The sequence below is a fragment of the Camelus ferus genome, chromosome 19, assembly GCF_009834535.1.
Source record: "Camelus ferus isolate YT-003-E chromosome 19, BCGSAC_Cfer_1.0, whole genome shotgun sequence".
Lineage (NCBI taxonomy): Eukaryota > Metazoa > Chordata > Mammalia > Artiodactyla > Camelidae > Camelus > Camelus ferus.
Genome location: NC_045714.1, coordinates 39,992,143 through 40,015,716, shown reverse-complemented (window position 1 = coordinate 40,015,716; position 23,574 = coordinate 39,992,143). Strand labels below are relative to the sequence as shown.

Below are 23,574 nucleotides of genomic sequence, written 5' to 3'. Positions count from 1 at the left end.
GAGTCCAGAGCCCAGGGCATGATGGGAGTGGGGGCCAAGCTTGGCAAAGCAGAGTTCAATAGCTATGTGACCTTGGGTGAGCTACTTAACCTCTCTGAGCCTGTTTCCTCAAATGTAATATGAGGATGGTGATACCTCAGAGGAGAAAATGAGATCCCTGAGTGACCTGGCCAGTCCACGCCCGAGCTTCCGTGCTCATATGCTCGGGGCAGTGCCATTGACTATCGTGCACCCAAAGGGGAACACAAATTCTCGTCAACGGTAGAATGGATATATAAGTTGACAAGCTGTAGGATAGTCATGCAATAATAAAAATGGACAGATTAGATACATATAAGAACATGGATGAATCTCACAAATATAGCAGTGTGTGAAGGGATAGATACAGTATGATTCCATGCATATAAAGTTCAAAAAACATAGACAAAACTCAACTATATTGGGGGACAATATAGCTCAATGGTGGAGTGCATGCTTAGCATGCATAAGGTCCTGGGTTCAATCCCCAGTGCCTCCATTAAAAAAAAAGCTAAGTAACCTAATTACCTCCCCCCTAAATAAATCAACAACACAAAATTGTTTTAAAAAGTAAATAAATAGGGGGGTGGGAAAAGATAGACTGGGATTTCAAAATGTAGAATAGATAAACAAGATTATACTGTACAGCACAGGGAAATATATACAAGATCTTACGGTAGCTCACAGAGAAAAAAATGTGACAATGAATATATATAATTGTGCTCTACACTGGAATTTGATACAACATTGTAAAATTATAAATCAATAAAAAATGTTTAAAAAAAGTAAATAAACCTAATACTGCCCCCCCACAAAAAATCTTAAATTAAAAAAATTATTAAAAAATTCAACTATATTAAGATGACATACATATAGGTAGTGAAACTGTAAAAAGAACATTGAGAATGGAATTATCTTGAGGGTGGTGGGTACCTCTAAGAGGGAAGGCGGGGGATGATCTGGAAGACACATGGGCGGGGCAGAGGGTGAAGCTCTGGGGTCCTGCTTGGTGAGGTGGTAGCTCACCCCTTCCCTGCTTTATAATTTATTTATTCACAAAATAGTGTAAACATGTTTTATGCTCTCTCCTGTATGTGTAATTATCTCAAAATCCAAGAGTAATTCCAGTGCCTGATAATTGGACTGGAGCTGGACAAAGGCTGGTTTTCCTTCACCTTCTCCTCGTGCCCCCACCAGCACTTGTTCTGTGCTTGTGGGGCAGAGAGCAGGAGATGCTGAGTGAGGCGTGGGTGTGTGCTGGCCACGTCCTCCACGCTGGCACTGCTCCCAGACACAAATGCCCCAGAAAGACACTGCCTGGAGGTTTTTTTTAAACCGCTTTATTCAGGTTGGCTGGTAGTCACGGATTGGATCATGTGTTCAGGGTTACCCACACACCCCTAGGCAAAGCCCTCAGCCTCTCCCATATCCCCCAACTCCATCGCTGAGGGGTGGCCAGAGATTTGAGCCAGTTCTGAGGGGGTGCTGGGCCAATAGAAATATTTACAAATCGCCAGGAGGTGGGTGCCCCCCGATCAGGAATTATGAGGGGATTGGATTGGGGGGCCCTTGGCTCCCAACAGCCCCAGGCCCTTGGGTGGGTTTGGCTTGGGTCCTGGGAGGGGGCTGGGACGTTAGGAGCTGGCAGAGGGGGGATCCTAGGAGAGCCTCGAAGACCCTGGAAGGGGTCCTGCTGGTGCGAAACTGACTGGGGCTGTGGGGTCAGAGGGGAAAGGCCCTCCTTCCGACTTGCCACGTGAAGCGGCAGATTCCTGGTCGCCTGCCTCCCCGTGGGTGGGACAGGGGCCGTCTCAGTGTAAGGAGTGGAACATGAAGGGCCCAGGAGCAGTGGGGGGGTCTCCCTCTCCTCCCAGGGCCCCTGTGAGCGACCCTGCCAACGGCTCTCCTGGGGCCTCGGTGCCTCAGTTCTTCACCAGAGGACAGGCCCTAATTCTGCTCAGAAGATTCAAGTCCAAATCTGGGGAGGAGTCACTGTCCACACCCCCCAGGTCCAAGCAGGGGAGGGTAGGTAGGAGGCAGAGTAAGGCTGGGAGGCCCCGGCTTGGGACAGGATGGGGGACAAGCAAGCAAAGCGAAACACTGGACTCTACTGAAGCTGGTGACAGAAAGGGGGCAGCCTGGCCCCGGCACAGTGCCCCACCCCAGCGTTCGGGGCGGTTGTCCCCTTGGTGCCCCGGACCACCTTCTCCGAGCCAGGTCACCGCGAGGGTCTAAAGGGGAAGGGTTGGGCGGGGCTTACATGCTGAGCCAAGGGGTGGTGGGCGCAGGGCCGGCGTGGGGGCCACGGGCGGTCTCGGGGATGGGGAGGCAGCTGGACCCAGGCAGCCCCGTCCCCAGCGGTCCAGCGGCTCCTCATGCACTCGGTACAGCCGTAGGGGCGCGGGGCGGGCTGGTGGCAGGGTGGCATCAGTCTAGAGGCTGCAGGCCTCCTCGTCCACCGAGCGCTTCCGCAGCTCCTTGCCGGGCTTGGGGGGCGGCGGGGCGGGCGCGGCGGGCGGGGCCTCGGGCAGGTGCAGAACGGAGTTCTCTCCCGGCTGCACCCGCAGGTAAGCCTTGACCTTGTGGTGCCGGGCTTTGCCGTCGCTGAAGTCGATGACACGGCACTCATAGGTGCCTTCGTCCGTGGGCTTCACCCGCGACAGGCGCAGCTTGTGGGAGATGTTGCTGCCCACCACCTTGACCACCTGGGGGCGACAGAGAGATGGTAACCTGACTGGCGGCGCCCCCGCCGCGAGAGCCCACTCTGGTGGGGCCTCAGAGACACTCCCACAGGCCCTCGGAATTAAACAGCAAACAAGCAGACGCAACTTAAGTCTATCAACAGACTGGGTAAATAAGTAGTAGTTCAGTCTGTGGAATATTGCACAGCAGTGAAAAAGAATGAGCTAGCACTGGCACACACGGAGTGAAAAGATCTCACTGCAAAACTACAGTGTGGTGCCATTTCTGGAAAGAAACACATGAAAATACCCCACACTGGTTTTGGAGACGTGTGTGTGCATGTTTGAAAGTAGGCAGGAGGAAACACAGTGGCCTCACAGCAGTGTTATCTCTGGGGTGGAGCCCAGGGGAGGGCCGTGGACCTGGGGTAGACTTCAAAGTGAATTCTTCGCTTTGTTTCTCTAAAAAGGTAGAGGCTGGTCACAGATATATCAGGATGCTAACAACTGTTCACTCCAGTTGTGGGGGGAGCAAGAGTGTAATGTTTATGCCTGTACTTTGGCTTTCTGCTCATTTATTTATTTGAGTGGGTTTTTAAATTTTTACTTGAAATTTAATTTATATACAGTGAGGTGCACACAGTTTAAAGAAATTTTACTTGCGTGTATGTCACTGTGACCACCATCCGGAGCAAGACACAGGGCATTTACAGCTCTCTGGAGCACACCCTTGTGGCCCTTCCTGGTCAATATTCATCCCATGGTGTTACCCACTACTCTGATTTTTATCACCATAGATTAGTTTTGCCTGTCCTTGGACTCTTTCATGTGTGGCTTCTTTCACACAACATAATATCAGTGAGAGTCCTCCATGTTTCAAGACTCAGTCTGTTCTTTTTTATTGCAGCATAGTATTCCATTGTCTGGATATACCATAATTTGTTTATCCAGCCACCTGTTGGTGGACATTTGGGTAGTTTTCAGATTAGAATGCTTATGAATAAATCTGCCACAAACATAAAGCTACCATGAGTTTTTTTTTTTTTTTTTCAATTAAGAGAGAAAAAGCAGCTGGACAGTTGTAGAAAATACATCATTGGGGAAGCTGGGTGAAGGGGAAAGGGGACTCTGTGATCTCTTTTTGCAACTTTCTACGAGTCTGCAATTCAAGTAAAAAGCTTAAAAAAAAAAAAGGAGGAGTTGGGGTGTGGTGATGGAAGAGGGCTTCCATCCTTCCCTGGCTCCTTCTTTCTAGAGCCAAAAGGAGCCTGGCCCCACCTCCTGTAGCCCCCGCTCCACCTCGACAGAACAGGGGAGAAGAGTCCCCAGCTGCCAGCTGCTCACCCCTGCCCAGTGATCTCACCGCCAGCTGGCACTGCAGGCTCACGAGGGCCAGGAAGGAGCTGAGTGGGCTTCTGACCTGTGGTCCCAGTTCCTGAGCCCTTCTGGTCTCTCTCCCTTGTGCAGGGGAGGTAATGGGGAAAGACAACCAGCCTGCCTGTTCTTGCCACACCCCAAATCCTGGAGGGCGGGGTGCCTCTGCTGATCAGCCTTGCAGTGAGGAGGCCAGGAGAAAGAGAACTGTCTTGGGGGGAAGGGGTGCATTCACTGTGCAGCTGGGCACTCACACGTGACTTGTAATCACCCCACTAATCTGCCCCGGCTTCTCTGGCCCTTCTTCCAAGAAGCCTTCATGCACACCCCGCCTCCTTGCTTATTTCTTCCCTAACAGTCGTCACATTTGTCTGCTGACTTGATTTCTGTTTCTCTCTGGCTGAACTGTAAACTGCATGAGGGCAGGGATGATATCTATTTTGTTCATTTTAATGACCGTCACAGATACTTGGTACCCTGTAAATAATATATAACAATAAAAACATTTTTTTTGAGTGAATGGACTCACTCTAGTTCCTTCTTTCTTCAAATGAATGGTCCCCAGATATCATGCTTTCTAATAATACACATGATCATACCCACTTTACAGATGGTGAAGCTAAGGCTCTGAAATAAGTGACTTTCCCTTGAACACTGAGTCTGAGTGGCAGAGCAGGGTACTGAGCCCAGGTTGCCTCCATGCACTCTAACCCTCCAGATGGGGTCACTCTGAGCTGGCAGGGGGCTTCCCAGGCTCCAGAAGGGAAGAGGGTGGTGGGCAGCAGCAGGAGGCCTGGCTCGTCCTGCCTTATTCTGAGCTTTTCTGGATGGTCATCATCCCCCAGGAAGCAGGAAAACACTGATGGCACAGCAGGGGGCGGGAGGTGGGACAGAGGCAGAACTTCCCAACAGCAAGCAGTGGGACACTCTTCCAGCTGCCCTGGTGGGTGTGGGACACCCCCTCCCCAGTACTGGGGCTGGGCCTAGCTGGAGGCCACCAGCCCTAATGGTTCCACCACCTCTGACCAAGGGCACGGAGAGGTCCTGCAGCCCCACCACGCTCTCAGGCGAGTTAGGAGATGCTGTTGCAAATGCGCAGCAGGGAGCAAATTACCTCAACATCTGTTTCTCCTCACGGATATTAATTATCCTTCATTTGTCAACCCTACAAGGCGCTAATGGAGTAATAATGCGAAGCGCTGGGAGCAGCGCTGGGGAGGGAGCATCCAAGCACGGCCCACCCCTCAGCCCACCTCCTCCCAGCTCCAGACCAGAGGCTGACACCTCCAGCCGCTCTCTCCCTCCCACCCTGTGGCCCCTCTGACCTTCCCCACCCAGAGAGGAGGGCGGCTGGGAGCCCGGCAGGCAGGGCTGGGAGGCTGGGAGGCTGGGTTCTGACCTGACAAGTCACCAGCACCCTGGGCTCGGACTCCGTGGGCTAGATCCATCCACTCACTCAAGGAACATTTAGTGAGTGTCCATTCTGAGTGGGGATCCCAGCAAAGCCTGCATGGGCTCCAGGTCTAATGGAGAACCCAGGCCTGGAGCCGTCCTCCAACAGGAGGAAGGGAGAGAACACACAGAAGACCCTGCTCCCTCCCAGCCCCGGGGGTCTGTGCCTTTAAGCACCATCCGGAGAGGGCAAATAATAAAAATAGTAACAAGGGTAACAGTCGTGCTGGTAGCTAGTGTTTACGGAGCAGGTGATCGCGGTGAGAAGGCATGCTAAAGCGTCCTACACCTTATTTAAACCTCACCATAACCCCGGGATGTAGGCCCTGCTAGGACACCCATTGTATAGGTCAGGAAATGAGGCTCAGAGAGGTGAAGTGATTTGCCCAAGGCCACCCAGCTGGTGACAGAGACCAGGCCTTACTTAACCACATCTCTGGGGGGGCCTCCCAGGACCAGTAAACCACAGATCTGTCCTTCCACCCCCTCCCTAATCATCCCCTAGGCCCCCTGCCCTCCATGTCTGGGGGGACCCCAGCCCTTCTTCAGAAGCATCATCCTACCCCAGCTTCTTGGGGGTGGCGGAGCAGCCTGTTGGATTTCATCACTCACAAACTGGGCAGAAAAATCCTGCAGCCCGGCCCTCCAGCACGACCGGAGAGGCTATGAGGTGAAGAGACCCCCACGCAGAGGCCTGGCTGTAAATCATAATCACCTCGGCACAGGCATCGACAGGCCTTAGCAGTGCAATTAAGCACCTAATTACGCTGAAAGAGACAAGGCCAGTCCACACCACGACCAAGCTCAGCCTCCTCCCTGCTTGCCCACAGCCCAGGCCTTTCTGGACACGGCAGGGGCCCACAGACCATCGGGTGGGCAGGCTGGGATCTCTCTCCTGAGTCATGCCAGGAAGAGTGAGTGGTGCTGATTTGCGTCCATGGTGCCAAATCTTTTGTGCACGTGGCCTCACCCCAAGAGGGATATGGTGGCCCCAGGAAGGTGCTGGGTGGGGAACAGGGCTCAGATGGTCCGCACCCCAGGCCGAGGCTTGCTCTGAGCTCCACTGTACTGGTGCCTCCATCAGCAACACCCAGCCAGCTCACTGGCCCCTTGGCATGTCCAGAACCCAACTCAGAGTCTCCCCAAATCTGAGCCCCACGAGGCCTCACCCACTCCAGCCAGACCCTCCCAAGTCGTCATCCCCATCGCTCCTTCCACACTCTGGCACAATCCATCTCTGAGTCCCACTCATCTGCTCTCTACACGTCACTGGGCCCCTCCCCTTCTCCCCAGAATCCACACCTCCCTGCACTGGCCAGAGCAATGTCCCCACTTCTCGAATCTGGGTCAGCACCACAGCCTCCTGCCGGGTCTCCCCAGGGCCACTCTGGCCCCTTCTAATTCATTCTCACAGGGTGGCCAGACAGATCTTTTCAAAATACCCCCAACCTAGAACCCTTCCTTTGATGGCTCCCTGCAATGGCCATGGGGGGAAACTTTGGGGTCTCATCCCCGCCTTCCCCTCGGCCACACCAGCCTCCAGCAGTCCCTCCAACACACACACCCAGAGAAGTTCCCCCTACTCCTAGTCACAGCCGCTCTACACTCGAGTGCTCACTTCAAACAGCACCTCCTCCAGAGCCCCCAGACGAGCTCAGGTCCTCTGTTACCAGCCGCTCTCCTCATTTTGAGGGAGGGTCACAGATGTAATTTTACTCTTTATCATGTGTGATTATTGGGTTAACGTTCATCCCCCTGGGAGCACCCTGAGAGCAGGGACTGGGTGTGTACGTCCAAGGCCTTCACAGAGTCATCTCCAAGGCCGCAGCCAAAGGCTGGCTGCTCTGTGGATGTCTCAGAGAATTTCCAAGAGGCATGGAGTGATTTTGACTCCACGGGAGTCTTACCTCCCTTTCAGACTTCAGAATTCCAGGCCCTATATATACTGCAGATCACTGCAGGAATTTCAAGAAAATACAGAAACATCCACTGCAAAAAAATAAAACCACAGTACACCATGACCCACCAGTTGGCCTGTTAATCCTTCATGAAGGATGCAGGCCTCATGTGCTGCTTGCTCTCATGGTCGCAGCCTCAACCCCCTCATCCCCAGAAAACACGTGGTATCTATATGCGCACCATACTCATGGGGCAGCCAGGTGGGGCAGGAAGGGGCTTGACCTACAGGACCATTTGATCAATCTGACAAATGCTGTTGCCTTTTCACTGTTTATGGAGATTTGGGGATGCGGGCTGCAACACAAGTCCTGAGGCCTCTTTGGCTGTACCTGGCTTTTAGGGCTTGGCTGGAGAGGAAGGCAGGGGTTAGGATGAGCGGGCCAGACCACTGGACTACACGTGTATGTGGACCCGGTCTGCCTAAGGCTGTTTTGGACTGAAACAGGTTACATGAACTGAATCTACAGCACAAACAACTCTGGTTAGACCAAAGGAGGGACTAATGGCAATGAAGGCAGGTGAGCCCCCTGGGAAAGAAGGTGTGTGTGTGGAGAATTTCACTTTATTTTAAAATTAGGAAGTCGGGGAGCATCTCTACTTGCAACACTGGCTAAGGGGAAATTCATCTAAATTCTAAAATAGAAAACTTCAGTTAGGTCAAAAGAAAAACTTCCAGAACTGGAAAATGCCCATAAGCAGAATTTGCCTGAGCCACAGGAATGAGGCCCTGATGTGGAATCCTCATCATATACAAGCTCCCAAGGGAGATGTGTCTAAGGCCAAGGGGCCCTTCCCCAGGCCCCCAGGTAAGTGAGATAATTCATGCAAAGTACTCATTGTGGCTCCTGACATATGGCAGGCACTCAACAAATGTGAGCTACTTTATTATTTTATTATTATTATTATCACAGATGCCTGTCCTCCCACATAAACGATCTCCCTGTGAGATTCTGAGCTCTTTTCATTCCCTCTCCCATTTCCTGCAGAGAGCCTGGACCTCCCTTCCCTGCTGCAGCCACCACCCCCACCCCAAGCTGGGAATAGGAGTCATGTGATTTGCAAATTAATGTTTAATTTCCACTCTAGTAACCACTGTCATTCACGCGGCCAAATCCAGAGGACTTCACAGTTTCCAAAGTGTTTTCATATATTCATTAGACAGCAGTGAGGGGGAAGGGGGTGAGAGGTGCAGGGAGGTGGCAGAGCTGGACCAGGACCCAGCTCCTGGGATGTTCAGTACTGGCCCCCCTGCATCCTCACAAGCTTGCCCCGCACTCAGCATGGCTGCTCTGAACCTTCCCAGGGCTACCACGGTGGCCCCAAGAGGTCACGGAGCCCATCACAGAGCCCTGCCCTCACCAAGCTCCTGGAAACTGACTGTACTTCCACCCCAAAACCTGAGACCTCCCCACCAGTGCTGATGCTGCCCAGATGGTAGACTGCACAGTTTGGCTCCCACAAGCCCCTTATGGCTTCACATGCCCTGTACACATACACGTACAGGCACGATGCACATCATGTTGGCATGTCTGCATGTCTGTGTATCAAAATCTGTGTCTGGGTTTACACCACCATTGGCCTCGGTGTGTTTGTGTGTGTGACAGTCTTTTGATAAATATTTATTGGGCACTGACTACTTGCCAGGCACTGTGCCAGGCTCTTGGAAATCTAACAGTCAATCAGGCAGGCACAGCCCCAGCCCCACTGTCTCCAGGGAAGACCGGCATGAAACATGCTCTCATGCATGGATGTGCAGACAGAAATGCAGCCAACAGGGAAAAGTAAGGGGCGCCGGCTGAGTCACAGGGTCAAGGGAGGCTTGCTGAGCTGAGCTCTGAAAGAGGGAGGAACGGCTTTCTGGGCAGAGGGACTGGCCTGTGTGAACGCCAGGAGGTGGGAAGGAATGGAAGACGGGAGGCAGCCAGGGTCGGGAGGAGAAGGGGAGCCAGGTCAGGCAAAATGAGACAGCCCGGAGCGGGAGCAGAGAGAGTCACACAGAACCTCGAAAGCCACGGGGAAAAGTTCACGCCTTCTCCTAGGCTGCAGGACGCGGGCTGTGCCCTGCTTACAGGTCTGCTGGCTGCACTTCCGTGTACTTAAGGCGTCACGTGTGTGACACTGTCTGCATGAGGAGCCGGGTCTCTGCCTGTCTGTGAGTCTCCTAACCAGACCCCCAGAGCTCCATCTGGTGCAGGAATCGCGGGGGCTGGGCGTGGGGGGGTGAACTGCACAATCACACGGAGCACTTTTATTTTATTTAACTAATTAGCATCTTTGCATTCCCCTCACGTGGGGCCCAGCAGCCTCGAATTCTAATCCTTTAAGTCAATTAGATTATTCTCTCCTTTGCCTGAGATGCTCCTTAAACCCCAAACAAAATCATCGGTGAGAGAGTTGCTATGAAGGGGGTATATTAATATACACCCAGATCTCTGCCCGTCCCGGCTTAACCAGTGGGTGTTTGGGCAAGAAACAGGATTTACGCATGGATGCGCCTTTGGCAGAGGATGAGAGTTAGGGGCCAAGGGAACGGGGTGGGGGGATCAGCAGCTGCCCTGCACTGGAAATGGTTCAAATTCCCAGACCCCCAACTCAGAAAGGCCTGGGGCAGATGGCACAAATGATGCTTTGAAGGCCCTTGTTCTGTCATCTGCCCACCTCTGGCTGAGCCTCTGTGGGATCCTCACTCCCCAACCCCAGCCTCCCTTCCTCCGCTCTGCATGACACCTCATGCCTCCCGGTGCCCCCTCTTCACACGGTGCCTTCTGCTTTGGGCGCTGCTCTGTGCATCTGTGTCTAACTGGCCCTGGGGTCCTGAGCTCCCCCACGGTCCCTGAAGAGCTTTGGAAGGAGCAGCAGAAAAGAGTGAATTCGGAGGTCATTCCTACACATACCCCTGCGGGCATCTGCATTTTCTGAGCATGTGGCTGGTGGATTTCTAGCCTCCTGCCAGAATGACCATATACCCCACCCACAAAGCCAGCCTGGTCCCATGGCTGCAGGTGTCACCAGGCCGGTCCCCTCTACTCAATCCCTTTCACCTCCTTTCTCCTGCCTGCCTCTTCCAGGCCCTGCTGTGGGTTCCCTCCTCTACAAAAACTGTCCCTCCCTGAGTCCCCTGGGTGCCCCACCTCACCGGACTCCCACGTAGCCTGGAGACAGAAAGCTTGAGGCAGCTCAGCCAAGTCGCGGCCTCCAGCAAGGCTTTGCCCCCTCTAAGCCTCAGTGGCTCTACCTGTAAAATAGGCCAACGCTTGCCCTTCCTTCTAAGCGATGTGGCAACAATAAAATGAGTCCATGCATTAGGAGACATGGCCAGTCCTGAAGTCCTCTGGCGGCTGCAATTCCCCTGTCCCACCTCATCGCTGGAGCCGGGTGACCCAAGTGACCATGAGATGCCGCAGCAGTCATTTGTGACGGGCCAAAAAAAGCCGGCTCAGTCTCATTAGACCCTGTTGGTTCTCCAAATAAAAAATGCTGCTGAGACAGACACGAAGCGTCAGGGATGCACACAGCCTTGGCCCCGACAGGAGAGAATGTGTCTTCTCTCCCCCTGTCATTTGTTTGTGCCTGTCATTCAATGAACTTGAAAAATCTCCAGCTTTTAAAAACCAGAGCAGGGACATTTTTTTTTCCTTCCTTTTTCCTTCTCCTCCATCTTCTTGCCCAAGCTCCCTGCTGAACTGGACCAATTTTGTTTTTTGTTTTTTGTTTTTTTTTTTCAAATTACAGCTGTGTCCTCCATTAGAGCTCGTATGAGAAGCCATTATCAGAACTCACACTTATTTTGGTGGCGTCCTTCCCTGCGTCTTCCTGCTGAGATGCTTTTAGCTGTTGGGAGGGGAGGGTGGAGAAAGCAGAGACAAGGCGTTAGCATCACAGGGTGGGGATACGGGCAACAGCTAAGTTCCTCGCGATGGCGGGTGACGCTCTGGGGACCATGGAGATGGGGCTCCCTCAGCTCTGTGTCTGCACGGGGGATGGGGTGAGTCAGAGCAAAGGAAGATAAAGGAGGTGTTTGTAAAACTGACTGTGGACATGCTCCGAATTCAGCTATGCAGGGTATCTGGAGATCTGTTTTGGGGTGGGTGTGTGCAAACAGGCAAAAATGTGATTTGGCTTGCGTCTCTCTGTCTGTCAGTGTGTTGTGTTTTCAGGTGTGTTTGCAGCACATGCTGTCGGAGCCCTGCCCACATGCCATTCCCTGCAAGCCGACCCCCGAGGCTTCCCGCTACAAGTGCTTTCAACTCTTTGCCTAAGGGCTTTCTGACTACTGGGGTCCTCTAAGCCAGCATGCTGGGAGTTGACACCCCAGGGAGCTAGATGAGTTTAATACATACTTGTGAATATGTTAGAGGCCACTTCATGGAACACGCCAAGAACACGTGAGTGTGCCTGTGTGTGAGGGTGTGTCACGTATGTGTTCATATGTGAACAGGTGGGCAGTTATGTATGTGTTTGCACAATATTTGTGTATACACAAGTGTAACAATGAGAATCTTAGTTTGGGTTCCCCCAGAAGCAGACCTTGAGACAAAGATTCAAGTGCAAGTGGTTTATCTGGGCGGTGATCCTGGGAACGTGAGAAGGGGAGGGAGTGAGTGAGACAAAAGAGGGAAGGAAGTCGGTGATGTCATCAAGCCAGTTGCCACCACGGGCAGCGGGAACTTACTCCTGCCAGGCACCTCAGGGAAAGAGTGTAGAACGCTCTTCACTTCTCCCAGCTGAGGGGTGAGGGAGCAGGGGTATTTATCCTCCAACTCCTGCCAGTCATTGGTGGAGCACTCCTCCAGCCTACCCTGCTGGCCAGCAGGCTCTGTTGTCCAGAGAAGACCTTCAGGCAGCGTTCTGAAGGTTGGCTACTGGCAGTGGGGCTGGTAGCAGGGGATGGTGCTTGCCTGGCATGTGGATGGGGACACCGATAGCGTCTGCCCCCATGGGGGGGGTGTGTGAGCATGCACCTGTGCAGAGGCGAATGCTTGTGCTGTGATTGGGGTGCCTTGTGTGTCTGCACGTTTGTGGAAGGGCATGACTGCACGCGAGCACATGATGGAACTTGGCAACAGCGCTTCCCCACATTTGCAAGGCCCTTTTTGCAAAACAACTGCCCAGGTGGCCTGGAGACGGCGAGCCACCAGACCCACCTTGCCTCATAACCTGGAGCCAGATTCCGTCCCTCTTGCCTCAAGTTTCCCCACCTGTACAAGAAGGGGGGTACTCTGTCCCTTTGGAGGGCCTTTCATGCTGCACCCACCCCAAATGCTCAGCCCAGCTCTGCCTTCTGCCCCTCAAAACAGGCTCTATTTCAGGAAGACGGGAGGGAGACAGCTGGGTGCTGCAGAGGATAAATGCAGCTGGAGCCCGCACCCCTCGGAGGAGATGGGGGGCAGACACACCCCTACCCAGGGAGGGGGAGTCTCCCAGCCCAACTCAGGAAGTCTCCCCAGGGGCGGTACCTGGTTTGAGGCCCACGCCTGCTTGTCCGTCCAGTCTCTGTGGCTCCGCACGTACCACCACTGGATCTCCAGCGAGTAGGAGGGGGAGCCGCTGCCACGGAAGGAGCAGGCCATCTCCACGTCCTCGCCCGTCCGCGCCGTCATGTCGTGGGGCGTCTCTGTGAACAGGGCTGTGCGGAGAAACCGGGGGAGGGCCAGGGCTCAGGAAGTGGCAGGGCCAGCGGGCTGGGGCTGGTGGGTGGCAGAGAGGGGGGAGCGCGGGAGCAGCCAGGCCTGTAGGTGGGATGGCCTGGCTTCAGGTGGGGCACCTGGAAAAGCTCTGTAAGGCTGGGCAGAGGGGTGTGTGGCAGCAGCTGGCAAAACACGGGGATAAAAGAGTAGGTCCGGGACCCATCCTGGAGCCTGTGGGTGCCACAGGGTTCTCGAGAATGGGGTGATGGAGCAGAGGAGGGCTTGGTTGGAAGGTGTTAGCCAGGAGGCTGGGGAGGAAGATGCCATCCTCATCAGTTCTTCCAGATTTCTCCAGCTGCCCCCACCCTGGGTTATTCCCACCCCCAGTGCACAGCATTCAGCATCGTCTTGTAAAACCAAATCAGACCTGGCCACTTCCTGATCAGAACCCTCCCCTGACTCCCCCACAGCGCCTGGTTGGGGGTCAGTCCCCGCCCACCTCCCCCGGTCTCCATGCTGTCCTGTGAACATTTCTCACTTTCCTACCTGACTTTTGCCCCTCCTGTTCCCAAGGCCTAGAATGGCTTTGCCTTGGTCCCTCTTTGGCTGACAAGTCACTCAAAGCTCAGTTCACACTTGACCCCCTCCGAGAGGTCCTCTCTGACCACCAGGGTAAGCATCCCCTCAACCCCCAACCTGCCCAGGTCATGGTCATGGTCATGCATCTGTTTACTGCATGCACTGCCTGTCACAGCTGCGTGAGGGCAGGGACCAGAGCATCCTGTGGCTACACCTAGTAGGTGCCCCCAATGGGTGGTACACTCCCCATTCTCTCAGGGGCCCCAGGGTGTGGTGGGAGCTACACGTGCCTCCCGTCCCCACAGCAGAGCCTGGCCCCCCTTCCAAATCCTCGAGCTGGCAGTTTCCTGGATCCAGCAGGTGCCTACCCACCCCCCCCCCCGCCCCCCACACTACCAGATAAATGAGAAAACAAATCCCCACTCTATGCGTCCCAGCACTGTTCCCCACCATATGGCCTGTCTCTCCAAACAAATACTGTCCTGAGACATAATTAGAATTCTTTCCTCTTCTCAGGAGAGATTATCTCGCCCTGGAAAGATGCCTGGCAACGAGCAGGTCACCCAGGGAATGTTGCCTCTGTCGGTCCCCCCATCCCGTGTCCTCACTGCAGCCTGCAAGGCACCGCAATCCAGCGAGCAGACATGCCCATCTCGCAGCCCCAGTGGTCCCCCCTGGCCCTACTCAGTTCAGGGCAGAAGGAAGATGAGGTCTGACTGAGGGCAGGGGGTCCTGCTCTGGGATCACCTGCCTCTACCCACTTCCTATGATCCCGAGGGACCAACAAGCTCCCACATCTTCTGCTGTACACAGAGGGTCTCCTGGTGGAGCCTGACTCCAGCACGAGTTTCTGGACTTAAAGAACATCTGTATGTCCCTGGTCTCCAAGGTCATGGGTTCAGGGCTGCCCACGTTCTCTGAGGTTTGGAGGGACTGGTCGCTGTTGCATAACAGAGCCCGTTTAATTAGGATGGATGTTGTTTGGGTTACTGAACACGTGCCAGGTGCCAGGGATGGTGTGTGCTCATCTGAGAGCTGGGACTGTCCTTACCGACACAACGGGCTCCTGGAGAAGGTACCTGCCCTCCCACCTTCGCCTTCCAGGTGTCCGGGCCCAAAATTGTACGTTCGCCCTTGTCTCCCTGATTCTCTTCTACCCTCATTTGGTCTCTGGGGAACCCCATGGGTCCTCCCTCCAGGACAGCTCCCAAATCTGGCTCCTTCCCCCGACTTCCATGCCTGACCTGGGCAGCCACCACCATCCCTCACCCGTAACAGTGGAGTAGCCTCCTCACTGGCCTCCTTGCCGCCACCAACAATTTATTTTCAACACAGCTGCCAGAGGCAATTTGGCAAAACACAAATCAATCCCTGTTTCTTCTTCCCCCAAGAATTCCATGGCGTCCTCACCCTAAGAATAAAAAACTAAAGCCTTCACAATGGCTGACGAGGCCCTCCATGTTCAGGCCAGTCCCTGTGGTGTCAGCTTCTACTTTTCCCTTGGCTTATTCCATTCCTAACACAATGGCCTCCTTGTTGTTCCTTGGACATTCCAGCTGAGGTCCTACCTCAGGACATTTGCACCTGCTGTTCCCTCTGCCTAGAAAACTCTTTCGCCAGATTCCCACATGGCTCCCTCCATCCCCTGCTTCAGGACTCTGCTCAAATGCCACCTCCTCGGTGAGGCCTACTCTGACCATCTCATTTAAAACTGCATCTCTGGCCCCAACCCACTGCTTCAAATCCCTCTTCCCTTCCAACATACTATGAGTGCTGTCCACTAGAACTTTCTGCAAAGAGGAAAATGTTCCATATCTGAACTAATACAGTAGCCTCCAGCCACACCGAGCACCTGAAATATGGCTAGTGTGAATGAGGAACCGAATTTTAAGTCTTACTTCATTTTAATTGATTTAAACATCAATGGAAACAGCAACCTGTAGGTAACAGCTACTGTATCGGACAGCACGGCAAATGTACTTATTTCATGTATGTTTACGGTCTGCTCTCCCTTCCAGGAAGCAGCAGGGGTGCTTGTGTTGTCTATAGATATAGCCCCAGCCCCTAGAACACTGTTTGGCACATAGTAAGTGCTCAATCAATGCTTTTGGAATAAATGAATGGACAGACATGACTGGTCAGTGGTGGCACAGGCCCAGAGCCAAGAGGGCCCCGCTCCGAGAGTCCAGGCCCAGCCCTCCATGCCTTCCCTGATGCCAACCTGCCAACTCAAGTAGGACTGAAGGGGGCCATCGAGGACCTGAGCCACCAGGAGCGGGCTGGGAAGGGATCAGAGATCAGGGGCCCATTGGCCCCTGGCCCTGGGACAGCTGGATTCTGCTTTGATCCAGGCCCCTGCCCACCCAGCACCCTTTGCAAATGGGGGAAAGAGGAGAGTGGTGAGCCTCCTACTGGATCCGAGGTAACCAGCTGTGTGACCCTCCTGACCCAGAAACCGTGGGACACAGCTGACTTCCTCCAGGTGCCACTGCCTGATCCACGCGGATCAGAAAGTACCTACCATTTTCCCTCATGAAGATGGATAAAGGGGTCCAGAACTACCTGGGGGGGCTTGTACATCCCAGGATCACTGAGCTGGGAAGGGCAGGGCCAGCGCTGGAACCAGGGCCTGTGTGACTCGGCCACAGCGCCTCTCCCCCTAGAGACTGGGTGGAGGGGAGCACATCTGTCTAACAAGAGGATGGGTGTGTGGGTCTCGTGGGTGGAAGGAAGGGCAGAGATGGGCTGTCTTTGGGTGGGGCCCCATCAAGGTGACCCGGGGAGGGGCCAGTCTCCATCCACCCTCACTCAGCCTCCCCCTGCCCAAAGGTGCCCCTCCCCACAAGCACCAAATGACTGAAAACCCTGACCCTGGCCCACCAGCTCTTCTCACTGATGCAGAGAGGTTCAGAGAGTGCAGTATCTGGCCAGGGGCTACTCAGCAGCCAGGGGCCAGAAAGGTCAGGCCCCAGGCCCTCTCCCCACCCCTTCTATAGCCTGAGGGAGAACCTCACCACACAGTCACCTCTCCCCCAACCCGAAGCCCAGTAACGGGTCACCTAGGGGGCACCGTCCAACAGACACAGAACACAAGCCACACACGCGAAGGCGGCACATACGGAATTTTTCTTTTCCTGTAGGCATATTTAAAAAAGGAACAAAAAAGTTTTTAACAGGTGAAATTAATTTTAATCACTTATTTTATTTAACTCAAGATATTAAAAAGTTATTTCAACATGTATAAAAATTATTCATGAGAGATTTTACATTCTTTTTTGCACTAAGTCGTGGAAATCCAGCATGTATTTTACATGATTACAACACATCTCAATTTAGGCTAGCCACATTCCCAGTGCCCAGCTGCCATGGACGGTGGGCGTCATAGCAAGTGGTGACTGTGCCAGCCTCAGCCCCCCACCTCCTCGCGTGTCTCCCATTGCTCAGAGCAGGGCAGCAGGCCCAGGATAGGGCAGGAGCCCTTCCAAATCCACAGCCACACGGCAGAGCTTGGATTCGAACCCATGGCCTGACTCCCAAAGCCATGATCTTCCCAGAGAATTCAAACTCTTTTTGGTGGTAGGGCTCTTTCTTAATAAGGAATAGTCCAAAATGGTCAGCTTTGCCCTGTAAGGTCCAAGAGAGGACCTCTTCTGTGGAAAAGGGTGAGGAGTTTGTTTTATTCTGAGTGCCAATGCCTGAGCAGGTACAGAGGAGGCATTTCACCCAGCCCGAGGCCATCAAGGAAGGCGAACCTAGGTGTAACCAGCAGGTGTGACCGAGACCCAGGGGACCATCAGCCCCCATCAGAATTTGATCTAAATTAATGAAGCAAAGTTCAGCCACCAGGCTCCACATTTCTGCATCCCACTCACACACTCCAGAGATGGGGAGCTCAGTTCCTCCTGCTGCCACTGCAAGTGGGCAGCTCTAATTGCCAACGAGGTTCTTGCCCCCTCTCCTAATTCTGTGATGAAGACGCAGCATCAGCACCAGAAACTGGAAGGTGCCCCACATCATTTTGATGACGATGATTATGGTCTCTTAAGAAATAAATACGGAGCACCTGCCAGGCATTCTGCCAAGCTCTGTACATACATTTTCTCATGCTCCAGCCTGGATGAGCTGGGGTAGGTGTGATCATGATCAAGCTCATTTTTCAGATGGGGAAGCTGAGGCTCAGAGAGGTTAAGTGACTTGCCCAAGGCCACAGAGTGAGTAAGTGGTTACATTTTGAACTCTGCTCTAGAGGACTCAGGAGCAGGAGCCCGAAACTTCTAGACCATGCTCCCGCAGCCCCTCTTCCCAGTCCTCCATCCCCACCTCCTTCCCTCCAGCCACTCAGACCCCACCCTCACTGAGCCTCCCTGCTGAGTTTGGGACATTAAAATCTGTCTCTCCTCCTGGACTTCTTTCCACCCCTGGGCCTGCCCTCCCTGTTCAGGTAATGCCTCACAACCGGTCCCCAGGGAGGCTGGTGTAATTTTAGATTTTTGAGAAGGAGGCAATTGTGTTCTCCAGCCCCAGGGTCCAAGCAGAGCTGGGCTCGCTGGGAAGACAATTAAAACCGGTGTCCAAATCAGGATTCTGCAGGAGAAGGAGAAAGGGGCTTGACTTGAATGCACCATCTTCTTCCCATCTGCTTTTAATAGGGGGAGCGATGTCTTAATTAACCCCAGGCCTGGTTATCAGGGGGTCATCCTGCAGGAAACAGCTCATGGCCCTGGCCCGAGTCACTGAGTCTGGCATCTGGGAAAGGCAGGGGATGACCTGGAAGATCTTGTCAGCCCTTCAAGAGCAGGACCCTGAATTCCTTCCTAACCTTTCAGGCCCTGGTTCATCATAAACACCGAGGGCTTGGCCACAGGCCTGGATTTAATCCTACTTCCTCTAGTCCCTAGCTGTGTGACCTGGAAAAGCCCCTTCACCTCTCTGAACCTCAGCTTCTTTAGCTGAAAAAGGAGAGAATGAGAAGACAGAGAGGAAGTTTACACAAGACAACATATGCCTTATGCCCGACACACAGTAGGTGCTCAACAAACAGCACTCCCTTCTCACCTTCTAGCTCGAAATTTTGCCATCTCCAGAAAGATTTTTAAAGATGCTTCCTTGTAGCCTCATCAGATTATGCAGTGTATGCAACATCTGTATTTCATGGACACCTGGACCACGAGAGCTCCTATCCATCAGTCATGTGCCTCCTCTCCTTCCTCATTTGTTCCCAACAGTCCCTCCACCACCCCCTCCCCGCACCAAGCCAGCAGGATTCATGCAGGTTCTGGGGGGCTTGTGGACCAAGGAAGCCCCAGCCCAGCCCACACCTCCCTCAATCTCTGAGCTCAGGTTCCCCATCCCAGACCTTCTGGTCCAGCCTGAAATCTACTTTCTCCCTCTGCACAGCCCTCCCTGCCCTTCCAATCTTCAAGTTTCTGGTTTGAGAAAGGCTTCCTCTTCCAGGAAGCCTATAGGGATTGGACCCTAGCCCACCCACCAGTCTTTGCCAGAGTGAGAGCAGTATTCCCTCCCCCTGGGGACTAGTAGCAAGAGCAGCTCCCAGTCAGGGGAACCAAGGCAGAGCTGGAGCTAGACAGATACACAGAGGGCAGAGCAGAGAGAACCAGCATGGCCCTGAGGGCCCCTTGGTCACCTCTCACCAGGACATACCATGTCACTGCCTGCTCAAAACCGCCAATAATGTATGGATAGACAAAAATGTGGTCCATCCATACAATGGAGTATTATTCAGCCTTAAAAAAAAGGAAGGAAATTCTGACACACGCTCCAACATGGATGAACCCTGAGGACACAATACTCAGTGAAATAAGCCAGGCACAAAAGGACAAATACTGTAGGATTCCACCTTTATAAGGTTCCTAGGGTAGTCACACTCATAGAGACAGAAAGCAGAATGGTGGTTGCCAGGTTGAAGGGGGAGCTTGTTTAATAGGTACAGAGTTTCACTCTGGAATGATGAAACATTCCTGGAAGTGGGTCATGGAGATGGCTGCATAGCAACCTGAATATTTTCAATGCCACCAAACTGTACACTTAAAAACAGTTAAAATGGTAAATTTTACACGATACATATTTTACCACAATTTCAAACAACACTACCACCTCCCTTGGCTTTGCAGACCTGCAGCAGCAGTTTTCCTGCAACAAAAATTTCCCTAGACTTGTGCCTGGAATGCTCCCCCTGCCCCCACATCCACAGGGCTCCTCGCCTGTTTCCAGTTTTTGCTCAAATGTCACCTCCTGTGTCTTCCCTGCCCTCCTCTATCTCACACTGTTCCTTACCACTTACTACCACTTACTAATATATTATATTCTCATTTATTTCTCACATTTATTGCCCATCTTCCAGGCCAGAGTGTAAGCCCCTCAAAGGGAGGAGATTTTGGTCAGTTTTGTTTACTGCTGCATCCTGGCAGCTAGAACAATGCCAGGCACATAGTAGGTGTTCAATGAACACTGCAGTTATTACACAAGACACACACAGCGGCTCTGGTGGAAGGCAGAGAAAGGATCCCATCCTCCCTGCTCAGGGCCACCAGGGAGCTCCAGGAACCCCCATGCTTGGGATGCCCTACTGGGAAGCTTCCAGCCCTCACGGTCAAAGTCAGGCTCCCAGGCCGGGCATCCAAAGCCTGAAGCTCTGGCCCCGCCTGAACCCCAACTGCAGCCCCTCCTGCCCCTCTCGCCACATACGTGTGTGTCCCTTGGGACACAGGCTGCGCACGGTTCCGGGTCACAGGTGGCCCTCTCCCTGGAGATGCTCTCCCTCCCTGGACTAGGGTAGAAGCCCTCCTTGGCGCCCCAGTGGTCTCCGAGTCCTCCTCTCACTGCCCCACCGGAGCATGTTAGATGACAGGTATTGAGGTCTCCCTGTGTACCTCCCAACCTGGCAGCTCCCCAAGGGCAGGGCTCCTGCATTGCCCAGTGTGGAGTAGGCATGCAGGACATGCTGTTAGGCACGTGCTGAATGAATGAATGAATGAACAAACAAAGTGAGAAAGACAAAACCTAAAGGACTTAAGTTAGAAATAGTAAGAAAAAAACAAGAGATATAGCCTATCATTCATTCATTAATTTGTCCCGTCATTCATTCATGCAACATTTACTGGGCACCTCTGATAGGCCAGATTAGTGTTTTGGGGGGACTGCACCCACGAAAGTAGACATATGGACACAGGCAATCAGGGAGGTCCTGAGTTGGGCCCCAGCAGACCGGCCCTCTCCCCACCCTCCCTCCCTCTGGCCCTCATGACCACCGGCACCCAAGCCCAGCGGGGCCCACTGGGCCCAGCCAAAGGGCTGCCTAGCAAACTGACAGGCAAGCTGGAGGCTCCCCAAGATGACCCAGAGAGTTGTCATGTGAAATGTGACCAAGAATGAACAGGGCACTGAAGAGGGGCCTACAATGCCTGCTTCCCTGGCAGCTCCTCCACCCTTGAGGCCCATGGACCAGCGCCACCAACCCTGTGGGGTCATCTTTCTGACTGGAGGCCCACGAGGAGCCAGAAAGTTGATGTGCCTGTTCCCAGGGTCACTGTCCCCTTATTACAGGTGGGGAAACAGGCTCAGACAACCTGGGGACCACCAGGGCCAGTCCCCTGCCCCAGGGTTAAAGGAAGGACACCATCCTGGGTGGTAGGCACTATACACAGGACCCCACTTCATCCTCCCAGAGACTAGATGAGGTGGTGCTGTTTACTTTCAGCCCATTTCAGAGGGAGGTACCCGGGCTTAGCGCCTGAGGGCACAAAGCATGAAAAGGCAAAGATTTCAATCCCTGGGACTGACTGCAGAATTTCCCAATCAAAACCTGAGTCCTCCCTAAGCTCCCTCTCCCCCACTCAGCTCTAGAAAGTGTGACTCTCTGCGGGCCATTTCCAGAAAGCCTGCTCTGTGCCCAGCTCAGCAGGGTGCTGGGGCTGAAAGGGTATGTGACACAGGGTCTGCGGCCACCTGAACTCCCAGCTAGGAGGTGGAACAGGGGAAGGGGCCGCAGACAGTGTTGGCGAGGAAGCCCCAGCTCACACCGAGCTCCTGAAATCAGAAGATGTCAAATAAAATCTAAATAAGTGGGATGGAAAAGCCTCCAGGAACTGAGAAGTCTGGCGGAGAGAGGGGGCCCTTTCCTCCCCACCAGGATGGGAGCAGAGTGTCTGCCCTGCGAAAGAAGTGAAGAGGAACTGCATTTTGTACAAAAGCTTAAGGAACCGCAGTATGTTTTATTAGGAAGATGATGTCCTGGGCAGGCGGTAAGGGTTCAAATGCTCCTTGCAGAAGGAATGAAAGAGATCAACTTTCATGGTCCAGCTACCCTGGGCCTGGGCCTGGGCCTGTGCTGGGCTTCTCAAGATGCTTGGGCCAAGCCCTGGCCCTCAAGGGGCCCACACACTGCGGGAGTGACAGACACAGAGACCAGTGACTGTTGTTTGGACCACAGCCGGGACTGAGCGTGGATCAGCATGTACAGTTCAGGGTGTGCACCATTTGTACAGCCATGAATCATCGTGGCCCCAGAGATGTGCAGGGCACAACTATATGCAGAAGCTCCAGACGGAGAGACACGTGCTTGGAGAGGAAAAGGCAGGCTCTCGTCTGCCTGGGGAGTCAGGGAGGGCTTCTAGGAGGAAGGGGACATGATGGGACTTAACCACTGAGTGAGGTTTGCACAGTCGGGGGTGCTCAGGACAGGAAGGGACATTTTAGAGAGTTTCCCAAGTCCAACCTTTTGGGGACCACCTTTACCATTTCTGCAGGAATCCTGTACCACCTGCACTATTATTTACTTCATATGTATTTTCAAAGCATCTTTCCCTTTTTACTTAAATAAATTCAGTTTAAAAGGGAACTTTTATTACTGCCATAAATGGAAAATCAGCATCACTGGCCATAAAGAGAGGGTAACTGTAAAAATAAACACTATGAAAACCAAACAGCGTTCGTAAATTCTAGCCAGGGAAGGTTGCTTACTGAAGGCTAAGAAACTCAGTCTCCATTTCCTCTCGTTAACAGGGGAGATTTGGCAAGAGTTAGGTGTTAAATTCAGAGCAGCACCAAGCAGAGACTTTCTTCTTGATCAGAAGGGCTTGGGATGCAGGTCCAGCTGACATGTGGACACTGGTGGGCAGCCACCTACACCACCGTCACTGGATCTAGCTCCCTTGGCCACTGGCTCTGTCCCAAAATTCATCTTGAGTTGGCACCTCCAAGACCTTGCCTGCTCTGGCCCATAGACCTGGAAGCCTTCCCTGCCACTCATCTCTATGGGGCAGCATCCTGTCTGATTCACTGGAAGATTCCCTGTGTATGGAGGGAGGACTAATGCCCTGCCCGAATGGGTGCTCGTGGAATGAATGACCAAAGAAATGAAGGGAGGGCTCCCTTCTGGGCTGTGCTGCTCAAACCAGGGAAGCGACTTTCAGAGGCATTGGTTTTCCTCCCCACAAATGGGGAAAGAACATTATTTCTGTATTAAAACAAGCATAAATATATTATGGCACAGAATACAGAATTCATGAATTTTGAATGAAATAGGAGACATCAAAGATAAGTTGCCCTTGGTGGGAAGCTGTTTACTCTCCTGCATGGGGTGAACTCCTCGTCAAGGGCCACCATCCTCATCTCTGCAGCCTCCGGTTCCTCATGTCTGGGCATCACTGTATTGCTGTGTCAGCAAAAGGGAAAGGGGACAGAGAGGAAAGAGAGGGGCCGGGGGGAGAGTGAAGCCCAGGACCTGCAGGTGAGGATGGGAATTGTGGCTCCACCCAGACTAGCTGTGTAAGTTGCTTCACTTCTCTGGGCTTTGGTTCATTGTTTAAAGGCTTATTTTGAGGATTAAATGAACGAATGCAAGTGAAGAGCCTGTTTCAGTGTTC

The 23,574-nt window shown here is 53.3% G+C and overlaps 1 protein-coding gene across 1 annotated transcript in view; it reads right to left on the bottom strand.

Moving 5' to 3' along the window:
- Positions 1 to 1,342: 1,342 nt before the first annotated feature.
- VSTM2L (V-set and transmembrane domain containing 2 like) overlaps positions 1,343 to 23,574 on the bottom strand; it is a 34,958-nt gene continuing 12,726 nt past the window's right edge. The window contains exons 2-4 of the mRNA XM_032462282.1: positions 12,941 to 13,110; positions 11,265 to 11,315; positions 1,343 to 2,723 (exon numbers count right to left, since the gene is read on the bottom strand). Of these exons, the coding sequence (XP_032318173.1) occupies positions 2,451 to 2,723; positions 11,265 to 11,315; positions 12,941 to 13,110 (494 nt within the window). The 3' untranslated portion in view covers positions 1,343 to 2,450. The remainder of the gene's footprint in view (positions 2,724 to 11,264; positions 11,316 to 12,940; positions 13,111 to 23,574) is intronic.